General features: G+C 40.0%; 1 protein-coding gene across 2 annotated transcripts in view; it reads left to right on the plus strand.

The window, feature by feature from the left end:
• Positions 1-16055: 16055 nt before the first annotated feature.
• LOC126331808 (tRNA N6-adenosine threonylcarbamoyltransferase, mitochondrial-like) overlaps positions 16056-24588 on the plus strand; it is an 85967-nt gene continuing 77434 nt past the window's right edge. Inside the window, exon 1 of one of the 2 annotated variants that reach the window (XM_049996524.1) lies at positions 16056-16386. In XM_049996524.1, coding sequence (XP_049852481.1) covers positions 16160-16386 — 227 coding nt within the window. In that variant the 5' untranslated portion in view covers positions 16056-16159. The remainder of the gene's footprint in view (positions 16387-24588) is intronic. The other variant, XM_049996522.1, reaches the window with a different exon arrangement.

The following is a 24588-nucleotide window of genomic DNA, read 5'->3' on the forward strand; positions in this document are numbered from 1 at the left end:
ATCCAGATATAGAGGTATTCACGTACGTAAGTTTTTGAGTGATTCTCAGGTATTTGTATAGCTATGATCATACTGACATACTCATTTTTCTATTTAGATTAGTTTTGAACTGCACATGTAAATTTGATATTTGAGTGGTTATCCGGTCTTTTATTATGTTTAGAGTTAAGTCAGACAAAGTAATAGTAGTAATAATAATCTTGTAATAAGTTCTACTGCCTAACAGCGAATCATAGCTATGACTAGGGAACTGATTCTACATTTTGGGTACCTTATCACTAAGTTTTGGTATGTACACTGGTCATGTGTCTTGAGAAGCCCTAACTGCACACAAATTAAATTCTTTTATCGTTAATGACAGAGCATTTTTATGCCATATTTTACCTATATGTACAGCATATCATGATATATCACATATCTGAAAAGTATTTTCTACCAACTGAGCTTCAAGAGACAATTCAGACATTTCCCTTTTAGCGAGACATCATTGAACCCCATGCTGCATAACACAGATTTAGCAGAATTTGTGACACACTGTATTTCACAGTGCCTATAATTTGAGAAGACCAATAGATTTCTGATCATTTACCTGTGTAATGTCTCACAGCAGTTCAGTGTTGTGTATGTTGATTCCAATGCACTTACAATAACAAACACTTTTTAGCTTCAAGAGTTCATACATACTGGTTTTAGTATACCTAAAATACAAAAAAAATTGACGTAATATCTGAACGAATATGTTTCAGAATTTCTGAATGGAAAAATCTTAATTGGTAAGCGTTATGGCAAGTTAATGAACTTCAATGCATGATTATAGTGACTAAGCATTTGGAAATGCACCAGTGTAACTGTATAGCAACTGGATAACTACAGCCTCGTGATGACTGGGTGTTGTGTGATGGCCTTAGGTTAGTTAGGTTTAAGTAGTTCTGAGTTCTAGGGGACTGATGACAATTGATGTTAAGTCCCATAGTACTCAGAGCCATTTGAACCATTTTGATAACTACATATCATCAACTAATGGTCTCTGCCAGGGCCCTGCTGGCTGTCATATGCAATACATATAGTAGCAATTAAGCCGAAGATTACAGCCTTCATAGAGACAACAATATAGATCTCAGTTTGGGCAACGTAAACAGGTTGTTATCTTTATTAAATACTTGGCCGCATTTAAGTTACTGCACATTGAGAACTTTTATTCTGAAAAGTGTGAGAGACTTCTGTGGCATTGCAGTTCAGAATGTATTGATAGTAAGTTCATAGCTACTAATGGAGACTCTCTTGCTCCCACATCTCTGCATTGATACAGTGAAATAAATTAGGAATACAGCCCCAGAAAAAAATTAGGTGTTTGTTGTACAACCCAACCCAACCCTCCTGCTGAATTTGCTACTTCAGGATATTGGAAGCTCCACCAAACACAGACAATTCATCGACTTATAGTTAATCCTGGGGCTCAAAAAACTCTTATGCTAATGATGTGATCGATTTGTATGTCCATTTATAGCTTCACTGCAGTAGCTATACTCTGCTAGTCAGATAAAATTTAGATGTGATTCTATTTGATTAATTTTGTCTGTTAGTTAATTAGTTGGTTTTTTGTTCCATGGATTATTTGGCATGATACATCGTAATGATATGTAAAGAGTCATTTTACATTCACATCGCAAATTAATTTGTAAACATTGCTAGCTGCAGTACACTCTGTTACATGAATCTGGCGTGGACTACTCCTTCAGCATCATCAGACAGAGTAGATGAAGAGAGACCTTGTTGCTGTTTTTGTTGTGGTCTTCAGTCCAAACTGGTGTGATGCACCTGTACATGCTACTCTATCCTCTGCAAGCTTCTTCATCTCCCAGTCCCTACTGCAACCTACATCCTTCTGAATCTGCTTAGTGTATTCATCTCTTGGTCTCCCTCTACGATTTTTACCCTTCACGCTGCCCTCCAATACTAAATTGGCGATCCCTTGATGTCTCAGAATATGACCTACCAACCGACCCCTTCTTCCACTCAAGTTGTGCCACAAATTTCTCTTCTCCCCAATCCTATTCAATACCTCCTCATTAGTTATGTGATCTACCCATCTTATCTTCAGCATTCTTCTGTAGCACCACATTTCAAAAGCCTCTATTCTCTTCTTGTCCAAACTATTTATTGTCCATGTTTCACTTCCATACATTGCTACACTCCATACAAATACTTTCAAAAACATGTGTATTAGTCACCTGAAATGTTGCATGTGTTTGTTAAACACTGCATAAGGTATGAGCACCAGAGGTAGCCTGTCTTGCAAAGCTTTCAAAAGAACTACAGCTCTGCCTGAGATTAACCAACCTCATAATTAATATAGGGACACAAATCATTAGACTGGCTGTCCCTGACTCCTTTTTTAAATCAACTGTCTTTTCAAATCAGAACATGATTAGCAATGTCTATCAGTGAAATATGGAGAATGCTTGTGTATTTACTTCAATAAAAGAAGTAATACCTGATCATGAGATAAGTCAAGATAATTTAAGTTTTATGAGAGACAGAAATGTCAAGAGGGTGAAACTTCCAGCCCTTATATCTTCAAAAGCACACCCTTCAGGTAAAAATGGGAACCTTCTTCATGGATCAGGGATAGAGGACTAACACACTATTGTCCTACCAACCGATCCCTTCTTCTAGTCAACTTGTGCCACAAATTTCTCTCCTCTCCATTTCTGTTCAGTACCTCCTCATTAGTTATATGGGCTACCCATCTAATCTTCATCATTCTTCTGCAGCACCACATTTCGAAAGCTTCTATTCTCTTCTTGTCTAAACTATTTATCGTCCATGTTTCACTCCACACAAATACTTTCAGAAACGACTTCCTGACATTTAACATGTTAACAAATTTCTCCTCTTCAGAAATGCTTTCCTTGCCATTGCCAGTCTACATTTTATATCCTCTCCACTTCGAACACCATCAGTTATTTTGCTTCCCAAATAGAAACACACATTTACTACTGTAGGTGTCTCATTTCCTAATTTAATTCCCTCAGCGTCACCTTATTTAATTTAACTACATTCCATTATCCTCATTTTCCTTTTGTTGATGTTCATCTTATATCCTGCTTTCAAGACACTGTACATTCCGTTCAACTACTCTTCCAGGTCCTTTGCTGTCTCTGACAGAATTACAATGTCATCTGAGAACATCAAAGTTTTTATTTCTTCTCGATCGATTTTAATTCTTACTCCAATTCTTTCTTTTGTTTCCTTTACTGTTTGCTCAATATACAGATTGAATAACATCGGGGACAGTCTACAACCCTGTCTCACTTCCTTCCCGACCACCGCTTCCATTTCATGCCCCTCGACTCTTTTAACTGCCATCTGGTTTCTGTACAAACTATAAATAGCCTTTTTTGCTCCCTGTATTTTACCCTTGACACCTTAAGAATTGGAAAGAGAGTATTCCTGTCAACATTGTCAAAAGCTTTCTCTATGTCTACAAATGCTAGAAACGTAGGTTTGCCTTTGCTTAATCTACACTCCTGGAAATTGAAATAAGAACACCGTGAATTCATTGTCCCAGGAAGGGGAAACCTTATTGACACATTCCTGGGGTCAGACACATCACATGATCACACTGCAGAACCACAGGCACATAGACACAGGCAACAGAGCATGCACAATGTCGGCACTAGTACAGTGTATATCCACCTTTCGCAGCAATGCATGCTGCTATTCTCCCATGGAGACGATCGTAGAGATGCTGGATGTAGTCCTGTGGAACGGCTTGCCATGCCATTTCCACCTGGCGCCTCAGTTGGACCAGCGTTCGTGCTGGACGTGCAGACCGCGTGAGACAACGCTTCATCCAGTCCCAAACATGCTCAATGGGGGACAGATCCGGAGATCTTGCTGGCCAGGGTAGTTGACTTACACCTTCCAGAGCACGTTGGGTGGCACAGGATACATGCGGACAAGCATTGTCCTGTTGGAACAGCAAGTTCCCTTGCCGGTCTAGGAATGGTAGAACGATGGGTTCAATGACGGTTTGGATGTACCGTGCACTATTCAGTGTCCCCTCAACGATCACCAGAGGTGTACGGCCAGTGTAGGAGATCGCTCCCCGCACCATGATGCTGGGTGTTGGCCCTGTGTGCCTCAGTCGTATGCTGTCCTGATTGTGGCGCTCACCTGCACGGCGCCAAACACGCATACGACCATCATTGGCACCAAGGCAGAAGCGACTCACATCGCTGAAGACGATACGTCTCCATTCGTCCCTCCATTCACGCCTGTCGCGACACCACTGGAGGCGGGCTGCACGATGTTGGGGCGTGAGCGGAAGACGGCCTAACGGTGTGCGGGACAGTAGCCCAGCTTCATGGAGACGGTTGCGAATGGTCCTCGCCGATACCCCAGGAGCAACAGTGTCCCTAATTTGTTGGGAAGTGGCGGTGCGGTCCCCTACGGCACTGCGTAGGATCCTATGGTCTTGGCGTGCATCCGTCCGTCGTTGTGGTCCAGTCCCAGGTCGACGGGCACGTGCACCTTCCGCCGACCACTGGCGACAACATCGATGTACTGTGGAGACCTCACGCCCCACGTGTTGAGCAATTCGACGGTACGTCCACCCGGCCTCCCGCATGCCCACTATACGCCCTCGCTCAAAGTCCGTCAACTGCACATACAGTTCACGTCCACGCTGTCGCGGCATGCTACCAGTGTTAAAGACTGCGATGGAGCTCTGTATGCCACGGCAAACTGGCTGACACTGACGGCGGCGGTGCACAAATGCTGCGCAGCTAGCGCCATTCGACGGCCAACACCGCGGTTCCTGGTGTGTCCGCTGTGCCGTGCGTGTGATCATTGCTTGTACAACCCTCTCGCAGTGTCCGGAGCAAGTATGGTGGGTCTGACACACCGTGTCAATGTGTTCTTTTTTCCATTTCTAGGAGTGTATTTTCTAAGCTAAGTCCTAGGGTCAGCATTGCCTCATGTGTTCCAACATTTCTCTTCCCCGAGGTCTGCATCTACCAGTTTTTCCATTGTCTGTAAGGAATTCGTGTGAGTATTTGCAGCCGTGACTTATTAAACTGATAGTTCGGTAATTTTCACATCTGTCAACACCTGCTTTCTTTAGGACTGGAATTATTATATTCTTCTTGAAATCTGAGGGTATTTCACCTGTCTCATACATCTTACTCACCAGTGGTAGAGCTTTGTTAGGTCTGGCTCTCCCAAGGCTGTCAGTAGTTCCAAGGAATGTTGTCTACTCCCAGGGCCTCGTTTCGAGTTAGATCTTTCAGTGATCTGTCGAACTCTTCACACACTATCATATCTCCTTTTTCATCTTCATCTACATTCGCTTCCATTTCTATAATATTGTCCTGAAGAATATTACCCTTGTATACACCCTCTATATACTCCTTCCATCTTTCTGCTTTCCATTCTTTGCTTAGAACTGGGTTTCCATCTGAGGTCTTGATATTCATAGAGATGGTTCTCTTTTCTCCAAAGGTCTCTTTAATTTTCCTGTAGGTAGTATCTATCTTACCCCTAGTGATACATGCTTCTACATCCATACATTTGTCCTCTAGGCATGCCTGCTTAGCCATGTTGCACTTGCTGTCGATCTCATTTTTGAGATGCTTGTGTTCTGGGATGGGTCGCACAAGTGTGTTGTAAGTGATTTCCATTGTATACTCATTGCATTTTCCCAGTAAGCTACCAATAAACCAAAGTCTACTATTTGTTTTGCTTACAATTGTGCCTATGTGTTCACTTCGTTTTAAAAACCTATCAACAAATGTACCTAGGAATTAGTATGAGTTGACTGAATTTTGTACAGCTGTTTTCAGACAGTACTTTATTTGAAAATAACTTGGTACTTCGAGGTTACTATCAATATTCTCTGGCAGGTCATTAATTTCAAGATCATTTCTGTAACCTATATTGACAAATGTGTTGAGCGCTTCTTCCAACAACAAGGCAAAGCTTTATGTTGCAGGTATCTACAGTATATTATGTCTTAAAGAGAGGCTAACTGAGATGCCCATTGTATACAGATTCTGAGAAAGATACCATTAGGCTCTGGATTTATGTTTAATTAGTTATGAAAATGTTCTGTTGCCACACAGTTAGGACGAATTCAGAATATATCGTTATTGTGGAACACAAATATCTCTTTATTCTCAAGAAGTAATGAGTGACATCGATATAGGAACTCAAATTGATTCCAAATTTCTAGATTTGCAAATGAGTTTTGATATCATTCGATACAAATGGCTTTTAATCAAATTGCAGGCCCATGGAATATATTCTCACTTGTGTGACTGGATTCATGATTCCCTGCAAGAGAGGTCACAGTTCATAGTAAATGACAGAAAGTCATTGAGTAAAACATAATTGATATCTGGCGTTCTGCAAGTTAGAGTTATAGGCCCTCTGCTATTACTATTTACATAAATAATATGGGAGACAATCTGACCAGCTCTCTCAGATTGTTTGCAGATGATATTGTCACTTACCATCTAGTAAAGTCATCACAAGACCAAATTAATTACAAGATTTTTTAGGCAAAATATCTGTATGTTTGCAACAACGACAGCTGATCTGAAAAAATGAAAAGTGTGAGGCCACAGTGGCAGCAGGGCAACAGAGCAAAACGCTTTTGTTTGCATAGAGCACATCTCGCATGCTTGACAAAGCTGTTACATTCCTTAAACTTAAACTTCAATCTTCTTTCGAAACTGACCATAAGTGAGAAATGTGAGAGCTGTTGTTGGGTTGTGAGGAGGGGGATTTGTTTCCAACCTTGTACGAGATATTTTCACGAGGGGTGGGGGATATGAAATAGGGAGAACATCGGGAAAACAGAAGGGTCTCTTTCCTGACACTCCATAGTGTGCAGTAGGAAAATTTTAACTCAGGAACAGGAGAAGAAAAGATGTGCCCTTCAGGTACAGTTGGAGGAAGCAAGGAAGGAACTGATCAGGATCAAGGGAGATATAGAGTGGGGGGGGGGGGTGGAGAGTAGAAAGGGAATGTGATCTGGTAGTTTTATTATCAACATTAAAAACTGGTATCTTCCACTGTCAGAGTTAGGTGGACAAGAACCTCGGGCAGACCTATGAGCAGGAAATGTCTAGCACACTTTAGCTGATGCAGGTATCCTAGGGATGTGCAAAGTGTTAGGAAGAAGAAAGTGCTGTGTTAGGAAGTAGCCATGGGCGAGGTGTAGTCCATCATTTACAGTAAAGTTTGGGGGCATTGTAGTAGGCCACTAGCATTTTCAAATTAAATGCAGAGCTAAATCAAATGATAGGCGACTTTGAGTTTTTATTTAAGGATTTTTCAAAAGAGGACCATATAGTGATAGTGAATGGGAAAGGAACGAGGCTGGAGAGGGATGGACATATGACATAAATGGTGACCTGGGTATGATAGTTTCCCTGACTCACAACACTGATGTACATTTTGTTGAGCTGATCCATATTCATGATCAGCCACACCTTAATGGAGAAGTAAGGTGGATTAATGTGAGGTTAGAGAGGGCAGTGATTGCAGTCATCTCTGGTGCCTGTTGGACTACCAATAGATGGGATTTCACTAGGCCTGGCTACACCTAAACAGGACTGGGAAGACAACAGTGGTACAGCTACTTCGTGAAAGTATGGTAGGTAGATCCCGGGCCATGCATGGCCAGATACCTATTGCCACATATAGGAGAGGTATATCTTTTTTTAAGATAAATCGAAACAACAGGTTTCCCTGCCTAAAGAGTATCTTTAGCAATTTAAAATAACTCACCATACAGATTTTAACACATCAATTGATATGCATTTTACATGTCATAAAGAAAAAGAAACCACTGGTAAAAGCAGCTTGGGACATTTCATAGACTTAATAATTCTTAATCAAACCATGCTTTCAATAAAAAAGTACAACAATTTTAAGTTGGGCTCCAGCCTTTGAGTGGCACTGTAGTTTGTGTTGCTGAGTACTGGTGTAGAGATACAGAAATCCAATTTGTGGTATTACCATTTTATGAAAGGACAGACTCTTGTTGTAGGGCTACTTCAAAGAGCAGAGTACCATAATTTATATCAGAAAAGCAACACACTTCAAATCAAGATATGAGCTTACTACAGTAAGTAAAGACAAACATATTGAAGTGTCTGCTACTGAATTAATAGGCATGATAATGCCAAGAAGTTAGTTATATTATGTGTGTATTAATACCCAATTAACAGTGTGGACACTTTTTTTGACAAATTAACAAAAGTTATAGACAAAATGTCAAGTACAAAAGTCAACATAATTTTTTGTTGAGACCAAACTTAAACACAATTATCATAAACGAAATTAGTAGCACAATCCTTCAATATTTTTCGGAGTTTTGGCCTATTCTTGTTGGTCAATAGTGCAAAAAGAGTTTCTACAGTGACAGCGTCAGTAATTGATCATCTGCCCACAAATATGGACAGGGAAATGTGTATTGTAACTGTAACAGATCGTGATCTGTCGGACCATTTCTGCCAAGTAATAACAGTAAAATCGGGTGTTCAAAATTTCCTAAATTGCAGGCTTACAGAAGACATTTATCAGAAATCAAAATACAAGATTTTTTCAAAACAACCAAAAAAAGTTAGCTAGAAGTGTATAGACAAATCAATGTAAAACTGAAATTCCACAAACTATCAATATTGTTTAAATTAAACTTTGAAAAGACATTTCCAAAAGTAGATACATCAGTTCCAAAGTCTCACAAAACAACAGCTGCTTTTATGAAGTCCTCCCAAACCCTTAAGCACATCAATTCCATGAAATATTTCTTAAATTTGCATCATAGGTACAAAGACATGTCGGGGAAGGTGCTGACTGCTGCAAAAAAGCTACTTAATGATAAAATAACATACAATGCAGATAATAAAAGGAAATCAGGGACATCATAAAAGAAGAATCAGGGAGAGACAATCAACATCATAATAACATATTAGTAAGAGAGGGGCACAAAGTAATACATGATCTACACCACCTAGCAAATTACGTGAAAGAGCATTTTTCAGGTGTTGTAAGTACAGCGACGTTGCTACTAACTATAGTGCATGAAGTCAGTAAAACTGTGAAAGAAAAACTAAAAACTAAAAACTCATTAAGCTTAAATGAAGCACCTATGTAGGTACTGAAACAATGAGTAGAGAGTATACAAGCTCCCTTAACAAATGTGATAAACGAATCCTGCACATGGGAGAAATTTCCATAACATTTAATGGGCAAGAGCTGTAGCTCTGCTACAGGAAGGTAACGCAGGAGTCAATGAAAATTACTGGATAATTTCCGTGCTGCCATCATTCTAAAAAATAACAGAATTAATTATTGAAGACAGATTAATGACTTACTTCAATAAATACGACCTTTTAAGATAGTCACAGTTTCGTTTTTGAAGTGGTATGGAATCAGCAACAAAAGTGGTAGTTGATGCTCTTGACATAGAGTGTGTCTCGTGTATAATTTTAGATCTTCATAAGGCGTCTGATGCTGTTGACCACAAGATTCTGCTAAATAAGCTAGAATAATTAGGAATGAGGTGTAGCTAATGATTGCTTGTGATCATACCCAGCAGACGGGGTAAAAAATTCTCTTTGCTGATGGCAGTAGTATTTTAGTCAATGATAAAACGAGACAACTCCTTGCTGAGAAAGCAAATGAAGCCCTCAAGAAAGTTAAAAATTGTTTAGTAAGCAATAAAATGACATTGAACACCAAGAAAACAAATTTTTTGAAAAGGGAAAATGACACTGTTCAATTAAATATAGGTGGCACCTCTATAGAATGCACAACAAATGCATAATTTCTACAAATAATACTGATTCACAGTTTATATGTTATGAACATGCAAAGATACTTGCAAACAGAATGTCATCAGAAGCTATGCCGTTAGCGTCCTGTCATCAGTGTGTAACAGCCAGTATCTTTTAGTCATATGTACACTCAATTATTAGCTGTGGAATTCTTTTCTGGCGAACAGATGCACAAAATTTGAACACAATGTTCAAACTACAGAAAGTGGCTGTAGGAAAAGTAACCAAGAGTCTAGAGAAATATTTGATATGAGGCTCTGACGTCGTGGCTGTTGTGATGTCATATTTTGGAGCTCATTTTGAATAGAATTTCTGCATAGAAACATGCTTATTTTGAATAGTGTATCTGTGTAGCCGTACAGTCTACCGATTGTAACATCCTTGATTTACAAAGAAACTAATTTGTTGATTTGGAGTACTTTGTTTAATCTGGGCTAAATTTTACTTAAGGCCGTTCACATGCTGCTCTTGTTCACAAGCTGTTAGTTGTAAAATATGGATTATGCATGATATCTCTATACATCCTCTATTGACCGGATACTACCGTATATTATATAAATAAAGGTACCTCCTGTGATTTCTGTAGTTTATGTGTACACTTTAATGATTTTTATCGAAATAGATATTGATGAATACATCCAAACTATTTGTATTGGCTACAGGCTGATACTACTTAACTCTTACAAAATACTAATTTTATTTGTAGTAACGGACGCCCATGAATTACTCATGTTGTGCCCTTTCTTCAGTTTTTGCCATTACAGCATATCGGCGTTTCTGTTATTGGTATGTCTAGCAATTTGTATAGTTAAATAGTATTAATTATTTATTCTGAAACGTAACATGATGTTTTGGTGGCAGGATAATTTGAATTATTCTCAATTAAAGGATGTGCCTTCAGTAATTTTCTAGTTCTGCTGCCTTTGGCGTTTGTATTTTTGATATAGAGGCGATAACAGTATTGGATTTTTTATGTTCAAGCAGTTATTTTGGGATCTGTTTGAATTACGGTAATTTTTTGTTTTGTAACATTCTGGGCAGACATAATTTGTATATAACAGCGAATTTGTTTTCTGATGGTGGACGAATCACATGCATCACATGTATCTGCATTACAGCCTATTGAGGTTCCTGTTACTGATACATATGTCACTTCGCATGGTAAAATATTTTTAATTATTTATTCTGAACTGTGGAAGGTTGTGTTGGTGGCAAACTGTTATGAATTATTCAGGTTTTATGGGTGTCCCTTAATTTTCTAGTTTTACAGCGTCTTTCAAGTGTGTGTGAAATCTTATGGGACTTAACTGCTAAGGTAATCAGTCCCTAAGCTTACACACTACTTAACCTAGATTATCCTAAGGGCAAACACACACGCCCATGTCTGAGGGTTGTCTCGAAGCTCCACCTGGACCAGCCGCACAGTCCATGACTGCAGCGCCTAAGACCGCTCGGCTAATCCCGCACGGCTACTGCGTCTTTGCCTTTCTGTCATCGATATACAATTTTATGGCACATTGATGCTTTTTATGTTGCAGCAGCTATGGGAACAGTTAAAATTACTGAAAATTTTGTGTTCTGACAGTCTGATAAGAAATAATTTGTATAAAACGCAGAGCTTTGATACTGATGACACCCTCATAGATAACTCCCATTAACTGGATGGGCTTCTGTTTATTATCTACTATTGCAGAATCCTGACGTTTCTATTATAACCTGTATCCTAGGCTAATATCCAGACTAGTTTGGGAGGCAACAATTTCTTTGGGAGTTGGCGAAGCCAATAAATGTGAAAGCAAAACGCTCTCTAAGTTAACAGATTGCAGCATTGCATAGCCATAGGTCTCGGTTACAGTGGAATTGAACGGTCTGGTTGGGAGTAGGCAAAGCCAAGGAATGAGACAGGGAAAAGCCTGTTTGAAGTGGCAGACAGATCTGTAGAGTAGCCGGAGTTCTAGGTTAAGTTGGAATGCAACAGTTTGATTGTGAGTTGGTGAATCCAGCGAATGTAAAAGCGGAAAAGGTGGCTGTGATGACAAACTCCTCTGTAGCATAGCCTGAGATCAGTGTTAGGTGGAGTGTGAAAATTTCGGAACCAGTTCTTGTAGAAGACGAAAGCCAATAGAAGTGTACAATTGTTTGGTTGAATTGTATCATATGTCAAGGTATAAGATCTTATTTGCACTAACATATTTGTATTTGTGATTTTGTCGAATATTTGGAAGATGTAGTTAAATTATGTGTTAATAGTACACAGTGCCAGCTGATGTTATTTACAAATGAGTAAGCTATTGTCTTTGCCTAAGTACGAAATACTGATGAGTGAAGGTATTCAGTTTGTTGTTGTAATTTATATTTAGCTATTAGTTCGGAACATGTCTTGATCTATGATGTTTACTTTGTTGGAAATATTTCACCATTTCCAAATATAACGTTTTTTTCAGTTACATGTAACGTATTTTGAGATAATTATTGTGCTTGTCTTACTCTGATAGTTCCTCCAGTGTTGATAGCTGTTAGTTATTACTCGATTTTGTGCTGAACAATTCATCTACAGTATTTGTAAACTTCGTACTGAAATCTTATTTTGATAACTGAAATGTATTTTTGAGTGGTTTCCACTTTTACCAGAGACACCTCTTTTCATTTCATGCTGTGTGTTCTGCGGGAGAGTGTGTTTGTACGATACTCGATTCTTTTCTCTTTCGAATAATTATTTCTCTCGCTACAATGATCGTAACTCGAGGTATCTATTTCACGATGTGGCAGATTTTCTTACTGTAAACTGCTTCGCTTTGTTACACATGACTGATTGAAAATTCATACAGTACATAGTTTTTTAATACAGGTCTTAAAATTATTAAACATAGAAGTGAATGAAAAGTCCCATAGTCTGCTGTAGCTGTATTTATTTTAGCAACTTTTAAGTTGCACCTTCCAGTCTATGTCGTATTGTGTGGGAGAATGCCACAGACTAATTGTTGGTGTGGCTAGGCAAAGTTCTTAGTCCCCCTCAACTGATAAAAAACCGTAATTATTTGATAAAAACCCATCATCTGTGATGAATATTATGCCTGTGTTAATATAACGAACTGTCATCACTTTACTGAGAAAATATGTTTGTGTGGGCCCATGTAAAGCAACACACAATGCGCCTCATAGATGTTATCCAGGGAAGTACTGAGTCAAAAAGGCAACACACTCACGTGTATTTGTCACCAACAGCAGCTCACAATGTAATGTTTTTGAAGCATTTGCCATGGCTGACGGCTAGGTACTCGGATGGCAGCCATAGCACATGTTTCAACAACACACGGGATGCTCATCGCTTAGTTGTTTGTGCTTTTAACACAGACATTCATTATAGAAAATATTTTTTAATCAATTGATAATGGTTTTTATCACTTGAATTTTCTCATTTTGAGAGTATTGAAGGCGTAATCTGTTCTACTTCCTTAAACACATTCAACAGCATAGATCACATTTCCATATGGACATGGCCTTTTGCTGCTTTGTGTTTCTAAATACCTTAGTTATGACAAACCTTTCATAATGAGCTGATTTATATCCACTTGACAACTTGGCATAAGGTTTCAACGTATAATGAACAAATTATACAACAAAAATATTTTTAAGATCTGAAGATGAGAGCATAGTGAGTCAAAACCAGTTGTCTTAAATAAAGAAATATTTTATGTAATCTAGATTGTTAAAGTTTTTTATCAATTGAGGAGAGCTGAGCACTTCGCCTAGTCATGCCAACAGTCACTCTATGGCATTTTGTAACTACTCCTCCACACCATGTGACATAGCATTTACATGCACCAGAAGACACAACTTAAATGTTGTGAAATCGTTTGTGTGTGCCTGTTATTGACTTGAATAAATATACCTAAAGAGGGCTTTTCATTTAGTTCTATATTTGATAATTTTAACACCTGTGTTAAAAAAATCTATTTATTGTATGAATAGACAATCAATCATATATAACTATTTTTGCTGTGGCTGCTACAGTTTTAAAATTATCTCTTTATAACATTCACAAAATGGACACTTACGTGACGTACATTGGGATTTTATTTTATGGCGTTTTTCGCACTTTTCCTGCATCACTTGCCAAAATTGACGACTCATCTCGAACATTCCTCCTTATCCTAAATCTAAGTGTCATGCCTGATGTGAAAAAGTGCAGTGAAAATATGGTAAGAGATAAAAGGTTTCAAATTTATGTAAAGTTCGTTGCATGTCACTAATTACTTTTGTTCTCAAACACTGGATGAATGAAAATTCGGTATTTGCACGTCACTGTCTACACTTCCTCTTCACCTTCACCTTAATCCCTAGGTGGCTGGTTCTTGTTCCCCCCCCCCCCCCCCCCCTCCTCATCTCCTAGCGATTCTTTCCAGCCAGTAAACGATATGTGCAAAAAGTCTGGTTTTGGAGAAAATGTGGACTGTACAAGTGTACTCTTTTATAATATGTATGGATATATTCTTCTGACCTGATTTTGATCAAATGAAGCGTATTCAGTGCTTAAACCCATACTCATGTTACCTGCAAAAAACCCATGAAACTTCATCTAGTAGTTTTGGAGATTAAAGTGTTTAGAGACAAACAAACAGACACAATTGTTTTACAGTGTTATTGTTAGTATAGATATGGTAGTCACATATGTTTGTGAAAAGTTAAGACCATGGATTACAGCGATCTAGGTAACTAGATCGCTGCTAATAATTCTTTAATAGAAAAAAAAGAGCAGTTGAATCTATGGCAAACAGAGAAACTGTAATTTTAAGAAGACACATCATTGCAAACTTAACAAAAACTGTTAATATTGTCTTTTTTGCACTTAGAAGTCTCTCTCATCATCTTGACCTTAATTTTACTCAATACTGATGTACACCATAATATTTTGATGAACTGTAGATAAAATTTTTAAGAAAGTGCCTATTCTAGAGAAGAGAGCCGTCAGAACAATGTGTGAAGCTGATAAAGAACACTTTGCAGCAATGTCTTCAGGGCACAGGGATTCTTATACTTCCTAATTGAATATATGGTTCATAAAAACCGCGAGTTACAGGTAAATGTAGAATTGCTTATCGCAATATTAAAAGTAAAACATTCCACATAGTCTGTGAATCCGTATCTAGAGTTCAGAATTGAATGTTACATTCTAGTGCACATATTTATAACAGGTTGTTGGTGGTCTTCAAGCAAGGTACTAATAATCCCCAAATACTCAGAAAGAAGAGTGAAAAGCCCTTCATTGGCAATTTCTATAAATTATTGGGATACAGTATATGCAGATCAAAACACGTCTAAAACGAAATCGTATTATCTGTAATTTGTTCCAGTTAATACGTTACATAACTCAGATGCTTTACGTCTCTTCGTGATATCCTTCTTCACGACAGTGTGCATGAATTCGCATGTGTTGGGTATTACATAGCTCAATGATTCTCTGGACATTGCTGTTGAAAATTCTTAATTCTTATCATTTATTACTGTTGCCAGGAATCACAATGTTGCTAACAAACGTTTGTGTAGTTAAATTACTTGTCATGTTAAATGAAAAGTTATGAACATCAATTTATGTCTCATTGTCTATTTACAAATAATTTCACCAAGTCATGTGGTTTTTCATGCAACTCACAGAGAACATTAATATGCAAAAACTGCCATTGCTTAAGCAGGCACTGTCTTGATCATTTGCCTCTATGATACTTTTTTTTCCCTCATAGTGGCGCCACGATCGACGGTCTTATGTGACTTGAGCGAAATCTGAATATAAATCATTTTTGAGATGTAGAAACACGCCACTCAATTTTCGTTTATGTAGCAGAACTCATTTTTGGGGTTGCAATTTTTTGCCGACAGTGTAGATGACGAACAACAGTGGATCTACCACTGAGCCTTGGGTGATCCCATATATCATTTCTCCCCTCACGTATTTGGAAACGACGTCAGTCACCCTCACCTACGTCAGTATCGAAACGTTCTTCCCGGGAATCCTTGGCGTTCCTTTCCGTGGCACTTCGTTGAGGGACTATGTGAATGCCGTTATTTCAAATGTACAGTATTTTGTAATGTTTTGACATTTCGTGACGTCCAGTGCGAAACGACCTTAACATGGTCAATCGTCGATAAGGAATATGTGTAGCCACGGCCGCCTCTCTGGCCGTGGTGTAGCGTTAACTTTCCAAGTACTTTGGCGTTTGGTGTGAAGTGTGTGGCGTCTGCTAGTCTATTGCTTGTATGGGAGGAAGTGCGATGGCAGTGAAACAAAACTGACAAAGTTTTGCGAAAAGATGCCTCGCATTCCAAGTTCAGTTTTTCGGAGCATAAAATATGAAATTCAAAAACATTCAAGGAGTTCTGTTTGCAATTTTTCTTCGCATCCTACATTTCCGACAAGAGAGAGATGTTTTGTCTTAGGGATCGAGACGAGTTGCGACGATACGGGGTGCGCAATTGTTGATAATAAAGGAAAAATTATCGGTGAAGCCTTGCATTCCCAGCAACAAGTGCACCTCGAGTATGTTATTTATCATTCTATAAGAAAGTGCGTTTTGTTATTTAAAGGTGTGCCACTCGCTGTCTAAGCTTGTTTCTCTGTAATTTTCGGTAAACACAAATTATAATTACGTCGTTCAAACTTCTGCTACTATCTAATCTAAAAGTGACCTATAGTTGTAAAAGACCATCCAACTTAGATGAAATTCATGTGCAATTGAGAATGTGACATTATCAGACGAAATGCCACAGTTTGTTGACGCTAACATATCCTGTGTCAAAACTTGAAGGCGATTTGATATATCCTCAGCTATCCCTCACATTTTTGTGAGTTGCCCTGGGGTACTTTCCGCGCAAGCATCTTTGTATCTACCAAGCTACTGCAACCTAGAACCACTGGTACTTGCGTACTTTAGTAAAGTCAGCTTACCAGCAAAAATCCCATGAAACTTCATCTAGATGGCCTGTCTCTAAAATTTTTGCCACGTGCACTACCTTTGAAGTCAAAATTGACTATTCCTTGATGCTCCAGGATGTTCACTATCAACCATTTCCTTCGTTCTGCCAAGCTTTGCCAAAATATGCTTCGCTTCCCAAATCAATCCAGTGACTGTGTATTATTTATTTGATTTACCCATATAATTTTCAGCATTGTTCTGTAGTAACACATTTCAGAAGTTTCTATTCTCTTCTTGTATATCGACAGTGCATATAATGTATATGTCTCGTCCAGTCAAATCCCTTCAGAAAACACTTCCTAACATCTAAATCTGTTGTAGATATTAAAATGTTTTTATTTTTCAGAAACACTTTCCATGTCATTGCCATCTGCAGTTTATATACTCTTTGCTACAGACATCATTATTTTGCTGCCAAATAGCAAAACTCATCTATTACTTTTAGTGCCTCGTTTCCTAATCTAATTTTCACCTCTTTGCTTGATGTGATTTGACTGCATTTAATTGTTTGTGTTTTACTTTCATTGATACTTGCATTATAACCTATTTTCTGTACACTACCATATCTATTCTGTTTAATTGTACTTCCAAGTTCTTTGATGTGTCTGACAGAATTAGAATGTCATTAGCAAAGGTTATAGATTTTATTTCTTCTCTTTGAACCTTAATTCTTTCTCAAAGTTTTGCATTGGTTTCTTTTTCTGCTTGAATAACCTGGGAGATGGGCTGCACTACAGTCTCACTCTCACCTCGATGACAGCTTTCTATTCATGACCTTTGACTCTTTATAACTAGGGTGTGTTTTCTGCAAAAGTCATAGATAAACTCTCACTTCCTGTATTTTATTACTGCTACATTCAGAACTTTAGAGTGTGTAGGACTTTTTTTCTTTTGCAGGAACCACCAACTGACAACTTTTGCAAATGTCACAGTAATTTTTTACAAGTTTTATACAGACTCAGAATAGATACCTCTTATATGTGTGTAAATGATTAAATATAGGCTGTTTGATACAAATGTCAGTGTACTTAATAAGGCCACAAAATTGGGTGTTACATCATAATTAATATAAATTTTTACATTTGACACACGTATATAGACAAAGATTTCAGTTTAGTTTAATATTAATATTTTTTCATAGAATAAAAGCACTTATCAATCAGGAAAGATTTCAGCTTCACTTCAATTGAGTTTGCTTTGTGACACCTTACTGATGATGACAATTTGTTTTACCATTTCTGCCCTTTAATGCGTGATCTAGGGTCTGTTGATTTTAATTTAGTTCTTTGTAAAGATATAATACTCATTACGGAGTCTCTGTACTCTAGTCCACTGATAATCCCGGTTCTCCTTTACTGCAGGGTTAACATTCTGTTAATGTGTTTCTAGCAACACAGCCCTGTGTCTCTATACCATAATTAATCAGGGGATTATGGAAGTGTCCGATTCCACCCATCTGCTTTGACCCATGCTTTCATCAATATGGGGGAAATGGCTATTCTAAGCATCTCCAATATGGCGCCCATGATGTCACTACCTATACACGGCAACAAACACAAAAATACGTGTAAATAAGACAATAACACCTCCCCCTAAAATACAATCAAACTAATGGGACAAGTGCAGGAAACTGAGGTTTTTAGGGAGAGGACAAGCTAAATATAACAGTAAAATTGTTGTACAGTGAATTGTTTTTAATCTCTGTCCAGGAGTACTTTTGATTACTACCTAATCAAGCGTAGTTTACTACTTTTTTTTTATAATGTAATTGGACACATAAAACAGACTTCTCACCAAATGGTTGCAAGAGAAGACATGTAACAATACTGAAATTTGCAAGATTTTGGAGCCAGTCGCTCACTCTCCTAGCGGAAGGGTTGAAATGGAAGGGAAAGGGGTGAAAGAAAAGGACTGGTGAGGTGTAGGAAGTGGGGAGAGTTTGGAAAAGTTTCCCATTACCCAGGGTCGGGGGAGGCTTACCAGAGTAGATGAAAAGTTGGGGAATGCACTGGATATGTTTTGAAAACCTGAGAGTTTAAAAGTGGAAGGTATTATCGAAGACAGAGATTACTGTCAAAACATTGTGGATGAGTTAATGAGCAGAAAGCTTAGTGCATTGCATGTGTGAGAGGGGGGGGGGGGGGGAGGATAGACATGTCAGATAATAAAACGTATTGTGAACTGAACGGGAGTGAAGAAAGGAATAGCTACTAAGATGAAATTTTGAGACTGAAGTTATTAATGTAAGTTAAGGCTTGGTCTGTGGTGAGAACCAGGGACATGTAATGCCAGTTCACAGCTGTGGAGTTCTGAGAAACTGGTAGTATAAATTCCAATAATTGCGATAACACTGTGAGTGTGAAAGCAGGACAGAGTGGCGCTGCAGGGAGCGCGAAAAATTCAGCGTACAGCAGGCACAGCCAGGTGGTACCGGTGCTCATCCACAGTGCATGACACAACAATCACGGCACCATTGTGAAGGGATTAATATAGCAGGGAAGTCATTGTGCCATAGCTTGTAGGTGTTGCTCAACTAATGTAGATACACATTCGGTGGGTGCTTTGAAGCTACCACCTATGGGGCGACATGGTGATTGGGTTCGCGGCTCTTACATCTACATCTACATCCGTACTCCGCAAGCCACCTGACGGTGTGTGGCGGAGGGTACCCTGAGTACCTCTATCGGTTCTCCCTTCTATTCCAGTCTCGTATTGTACGTGGAAAGAAGGATTGTCGGTATGCTTCTGTGTGGGCTCTAATCTCTCTGATTTTATCCTCATGGTCTCTTCACGAGATATACGTAGGAGGGAGCAATATACTGCTTGACTCTTCGGTGAAGGTATGTTCTCGAAACTTCACCAAAAGCCCGTACCGAGCTACTGAGCGTCTCTCCTGCAGAGTCTTCCACTGGAGTTTATCTATCATCTCCGTAACGCTTTCGCAATTACTAAATGATCCTGTAACGAAGCGCGCTGCTCTCCGTTGGATCTTCTCTATCTGTTCTATCAACCCTACCTGGTGCGGATCCCACACTGCTGAGCAGTATTCAAGCATTGGGCGAACAAGCGTACTGTAACCTACTTCCTTTGTTGTCGGATTGCATTTCCTTAGGATTCTTCCAATGAATCTCAGTCTGGCATCTGCTTTACCGACGATCAACTTTATATGATCATTCCATTTTAAATCACTCCTAATAAGTACTCCCAGATAATTTATGGAATTAACTGCTTCCAGTTGCTGACCTGCTATTTTGTAGCTAAATGATAAGGGACCTATCTTTCTATGTATTCGCATCACATTACACTTCGCTACATTGAGATTCAATTGCCATTCCGTGCACCATGCGTCAATTCGCTGCAGATCCTCCTGCATTTCAGTACAATTTTCCATTGTTGCAACCTCTCGATACACCACAGCATCATCTGCAAAAAGCCTCAGTGAACTTCCGATGTCATCCACCAGGTCATTTATGTATATTGTGAATAGCAACGGTCCTATGACACTCCCCTGCGGCACACCTGAAATCACTCTTACTTCGGAAGACTTCTCTCCATTGAGAATGACGTGCTGCGTTCTGTTATCTAGGAACTCCTCAATCCAATCACACAATTGATCTGACAGTCCGTATGCTCTTACTTTGTTCATTAAACGACTGTGGGGAACTGTGTCAAACGCCTTGCGGAAGTCAAGAAACACGGCATCTACCTGTGAACCCGTGTCTAAGGCCCTCTGAGTCTCGTGGACGAATAGCGCGAGCTGGGTTTCACACGATCGTCTTTTTCTAAACCCATGCTGATTCCTACAGAGTAGATTTCTAATCTCCAGAAAAGACATTATACTCAAACATAATACGTGTTCCAAAATTCTACAACTGATCGACGTTAGAGATATAGGTCTATAGTTCTGCACATCTGTTCGACGCCCCTTCTTGAGAACGGGGATGACCTGTGCTCTTTTCCAATCCTTTGGAACGCTTCGCTCTTCTAGAGACCTACGGTACACCGCTGCAAGAAGGGGGGCAAGTTCCTTCGCGTACTCTGTGTAAAATCGAACTGGTATCCCATCAGGACCAGCGGCCTTTCCTCTTTTGAGCGATTTTAATTGTTTCTCTATCCCTCTGTCGTCTACTTCGATATCTACCATTTTGTCAATTGTGCGACAATCTAGAGAAGGAAGCACAGTGCAGTCTTCCTCTGTGAAACAGCTTTGGAAGAAGACATTTAGTATTTCGGCCTTTAGTCTGTCATCCTCTGTTTCAGTACCATTTTGGTCACAGAGTGTCTGGACATATTGTTTTGATCCACCTACCGCTTTGACATAGGACCAAAATTTCTTACGATTTTCTGCCAAGTCAGTACATAGAACTTTACTTTCGAATTCATTGAAAGCCTCTCGCATAGCCCTCCTCACACTACATTTCGCTTCGCGTAATTTTTGTTTGTCTGCAAGGCTTTGGCTATGTTTATGTTTGCTGTGAAGTTCCCTTTGCTTCCGCAGCAGTTTTCTAACTCGGTTGTTGTACCACGGTGGCTCTTTTCCATCTCTTACGATCTTGCGTGGCACATACTCATCTAACGCATATTGTACCATGGTTTTGAACTTTGTCCACTGATCCTCAACACTATCTGCACTTGAGACAAAACTTTTGTGTTGAGCCACCAAGTACTCTGAAATCTGCTTTTTGTCACTTTTGCTGGACAGAAAAATCTTCCTACCTTTTTTAATATTTCTATTTACGGCTGAAATCATCGATGCAGTAACCGCTTTATGATCGCTGATTCCCTGTTCTGCATTAACTGATTCAAATAGTTCGGGTCTGTTTGTCACCAGAAGGTCTAATATATTATCGCCACGAGTCGGTTTTCTGTTTAACTGCTCAAGGTAGTTTTCAGATAAAGCACTTAAAAATATTTCACTGGATTCTTTGTCCCTGCCACCCGTTATGATCATTTGAGTCTCCCAGTCTATATCCGGCAAATTAAAATGTCCACCCAGAACTATAACATGGTGGGGAAATCTACTCGAAATATTTTCCAAATAATTCTTCAGGTGCTGAGCCACAACAGCTGCTGAGCCCGGGGGCCTATAGAGACATCCAATTACCATGTCTGAGCCTGCTTTAACCGTGACCTTCACCCAAATCATTTCACAATTCGAATCACCGTCAATTTCCTTCGATACTATTGCACTTCTTATCGCTATAAACACGCCTCCCCCTTCACTGTCCAGCCTATCTCTGCGGTATACATTCCAATCAGAGTTTAGGATTTCATTACTGTTTACGTCTGGTTTCAGCCAACTTTCTGTTCCTAGTACTATATGGGCGTTGTGACCATTTATTAATGAGAGCAGTTCTGGGACCTTTCTGTAGACACTCCTGCAGTTTACTATTAGCACATTAATATTGTTATTCCTTGTTGCATTTTGCCTACTCCTGCCTTGCCGCGTCTCAGTAGGCGTCTTGTCGGGCCTAGGGAGGGAATTCTCTAACCTAAAAAAACCCCATGTCCACTCCACACGTACTCCGCTCCCTTAGGAGGGAGGTAAAAGGTGGGGGAGTGTGGTTTGGATGGGGGTAGTGAACTCTGTGGATTGAGATGTTAGTCCTTGTGAAGGCTGTAAGGAGGGACAGGAGGCTAGTTTATATCGCAGGGATGTGACCTTGAAGACAGATACTGTAGATAGAGGTCTCAGACAGCTAGCAGCTGGCATACACCCTCTTTTTATGTACTCTTGTCATTGAAGTACAACAGTGGTAGATCCGTCATCATCATAGAGAACCCCCCATGGGGCTTATGGTTTTCATGAGTTTGTGTGTGGTGCACACAGGACCGAAGCTATTGCTCACCACATTCTTTCTTCCTGGGCTGCATTTCCTTCCCTTTACCCTCCCTGTCCTCGCCCTTTTCCCGCTGTCCCCTCCTTCCCTTCTCTAGGGTCTTGTACTTATGTCAATGTGGCTGTCCTCCTGGTTTTTTATATTCCTTCTGGTTCTTGGTCTCCTTACCTTTTCCTTTTTATCCTTCCATTTCGGCATTTTTGATCCCACTTTTGGGACTGACCTCCACTTCTAAATTTCCTCTCTGTAGTGTGAGCCATTTGGGGGAGAGCTCCCTCCCTCCTTCCCGTCTTCCTTCCCTGCCATAACGTCCCCCACCCTGCTAGGTCACCAGAAGGTGTAGCCAGTCTGGGTGGTGGAGCTGTAATGTACCCATCTGGCTGAGCCCCCTGACAAAATAGGGATCATCTTTCTGATACCTGAGCTGTTGCCTCACAGTGTATGCCTAGTGCTGGTTGCTTGTTATTCTGGAGCATTGGAACTCCCAGAAATGGCCGCTACGTCGGATAGTCTTGCTGTAGGTGGTTGGTGTTGTACAGCCCTCTCTTCAGTTGGTAATGGATCATTTAATGCTGCTTCTTCTGACTATGTAGCCTCTCCTTCCCTGGCTACGTGCTGGAAGGTTGGGCGGGCTTGCCGGCTTGGGGTGATACACTTTCCCCACTACCTGGTATACACTGGTACTGGTACACATTCGTTACCACCAAGCCTTTTTTTTTTTGGAAAATATTGGGGGCAAGCTCAGTGATGTTGGGTCTCTCAGCAAAATTCACTTGGTTTCACTATTGATCAAAACTACTGAAAACTACTTTGCTGCCCAATCTGCAGCCCTTTGCACTTGTAACTATCTTGGCGACATCTCAGTGTCTATATATCATTCCTCAACAGTCTTTGAAAATGGTTCAAGGAGCCATTTTTCATATGGATCTCATCCTTCAAACTGATGAGGAACTCCAGGCCAATCTGGAATGACAGGGTGTTCATTTTGTTCAACGTTTTCAGAAAGCTTGTAAGGACAATCACATCATTACTGATGCCTTTATACTGGCATTTGAGGGAGATACACTCCTGGAGAAGATCAAGGTTGTGTGTTATCAGTCTGATGTGAAGCTGTACCATTTGATGTTTTTGGTGCTTCTGTTCCAGGCACATGACTTCACACTGCATGGCGGACTCTCAGTGTGATGAATGTGAATGGGCACTCCATAAGGAGAGCCTCTTATGTTCCAGTACCCATGTGTGTTAATTGTCATGACACTCCATGCTTGCCAGTTTGCCTGGTTTATAAGAAGGAAAAGAAGATACAGCAGTGTAAGTCCCTTGACTGTTTATCCTACACTGAGGCTCGTTAGATATATGACTGACATTACCCTGTGTCAGCGACATCTAATTTTGCCTCTATTATGTTCTTTCCCCCTCCTCCTTACAGCAGTCTTGCCCCCTCCCCTCTCCCCCTCTCCTACAGTTCCCATGCCCTCCTTTTAGGGGCCGCTGCCCTCCCTGACTAGAAAAGTGTCCCCCTCCTTTGGCGCTCGCCGATGATGGGGCTCCCACCCCAAGCACCTCTATCTGGCGTCTCCCAGGCTGGAGGCTTGCTGCCACAACTCGGCCAGCAGAAGGGAATGAGAGAATCGACAGGAGGTCGTTGCAGAGGTCGTTGTGTGGCAACCAGTGTAAGGAAGGAAGAAGGTGAAGGGAAGTGAGTGAAAGGTGAATGGCAGAGAGAAGTCGCCCTCTCTCTCTCTCTCTCTCTCTCTCTCTCTCTCTCTCTCTCTCTCTCTCAGTTGTGGATCTTGCAGAACCTGCTCTCCCACTGCTCCTTTCCCTCCTCAACCTATGGAATAGAAGAAGAAGAAGAAGAAGAAGAAGAAGGAACTAAGTCCCAGCACAAGCCTCACAACTGGAGTCTGATCTATTATTTGTGGA

The sequence above is a fragment of the Schistocerca gregaria genome, chromosome 2 (genome assembly GCF_023897955.1).
Source record: "Schistocerca gregaria isolate iqSchGreg1 chromosome 2, iqSchGreg1.2, whole genome shotgun sequence".
NCBI lineage: Eukaryota > Metazoa > Arthropoda > Insecta > Orthoptera > Acrididae > Schistocerca > Schistocerca gregaria.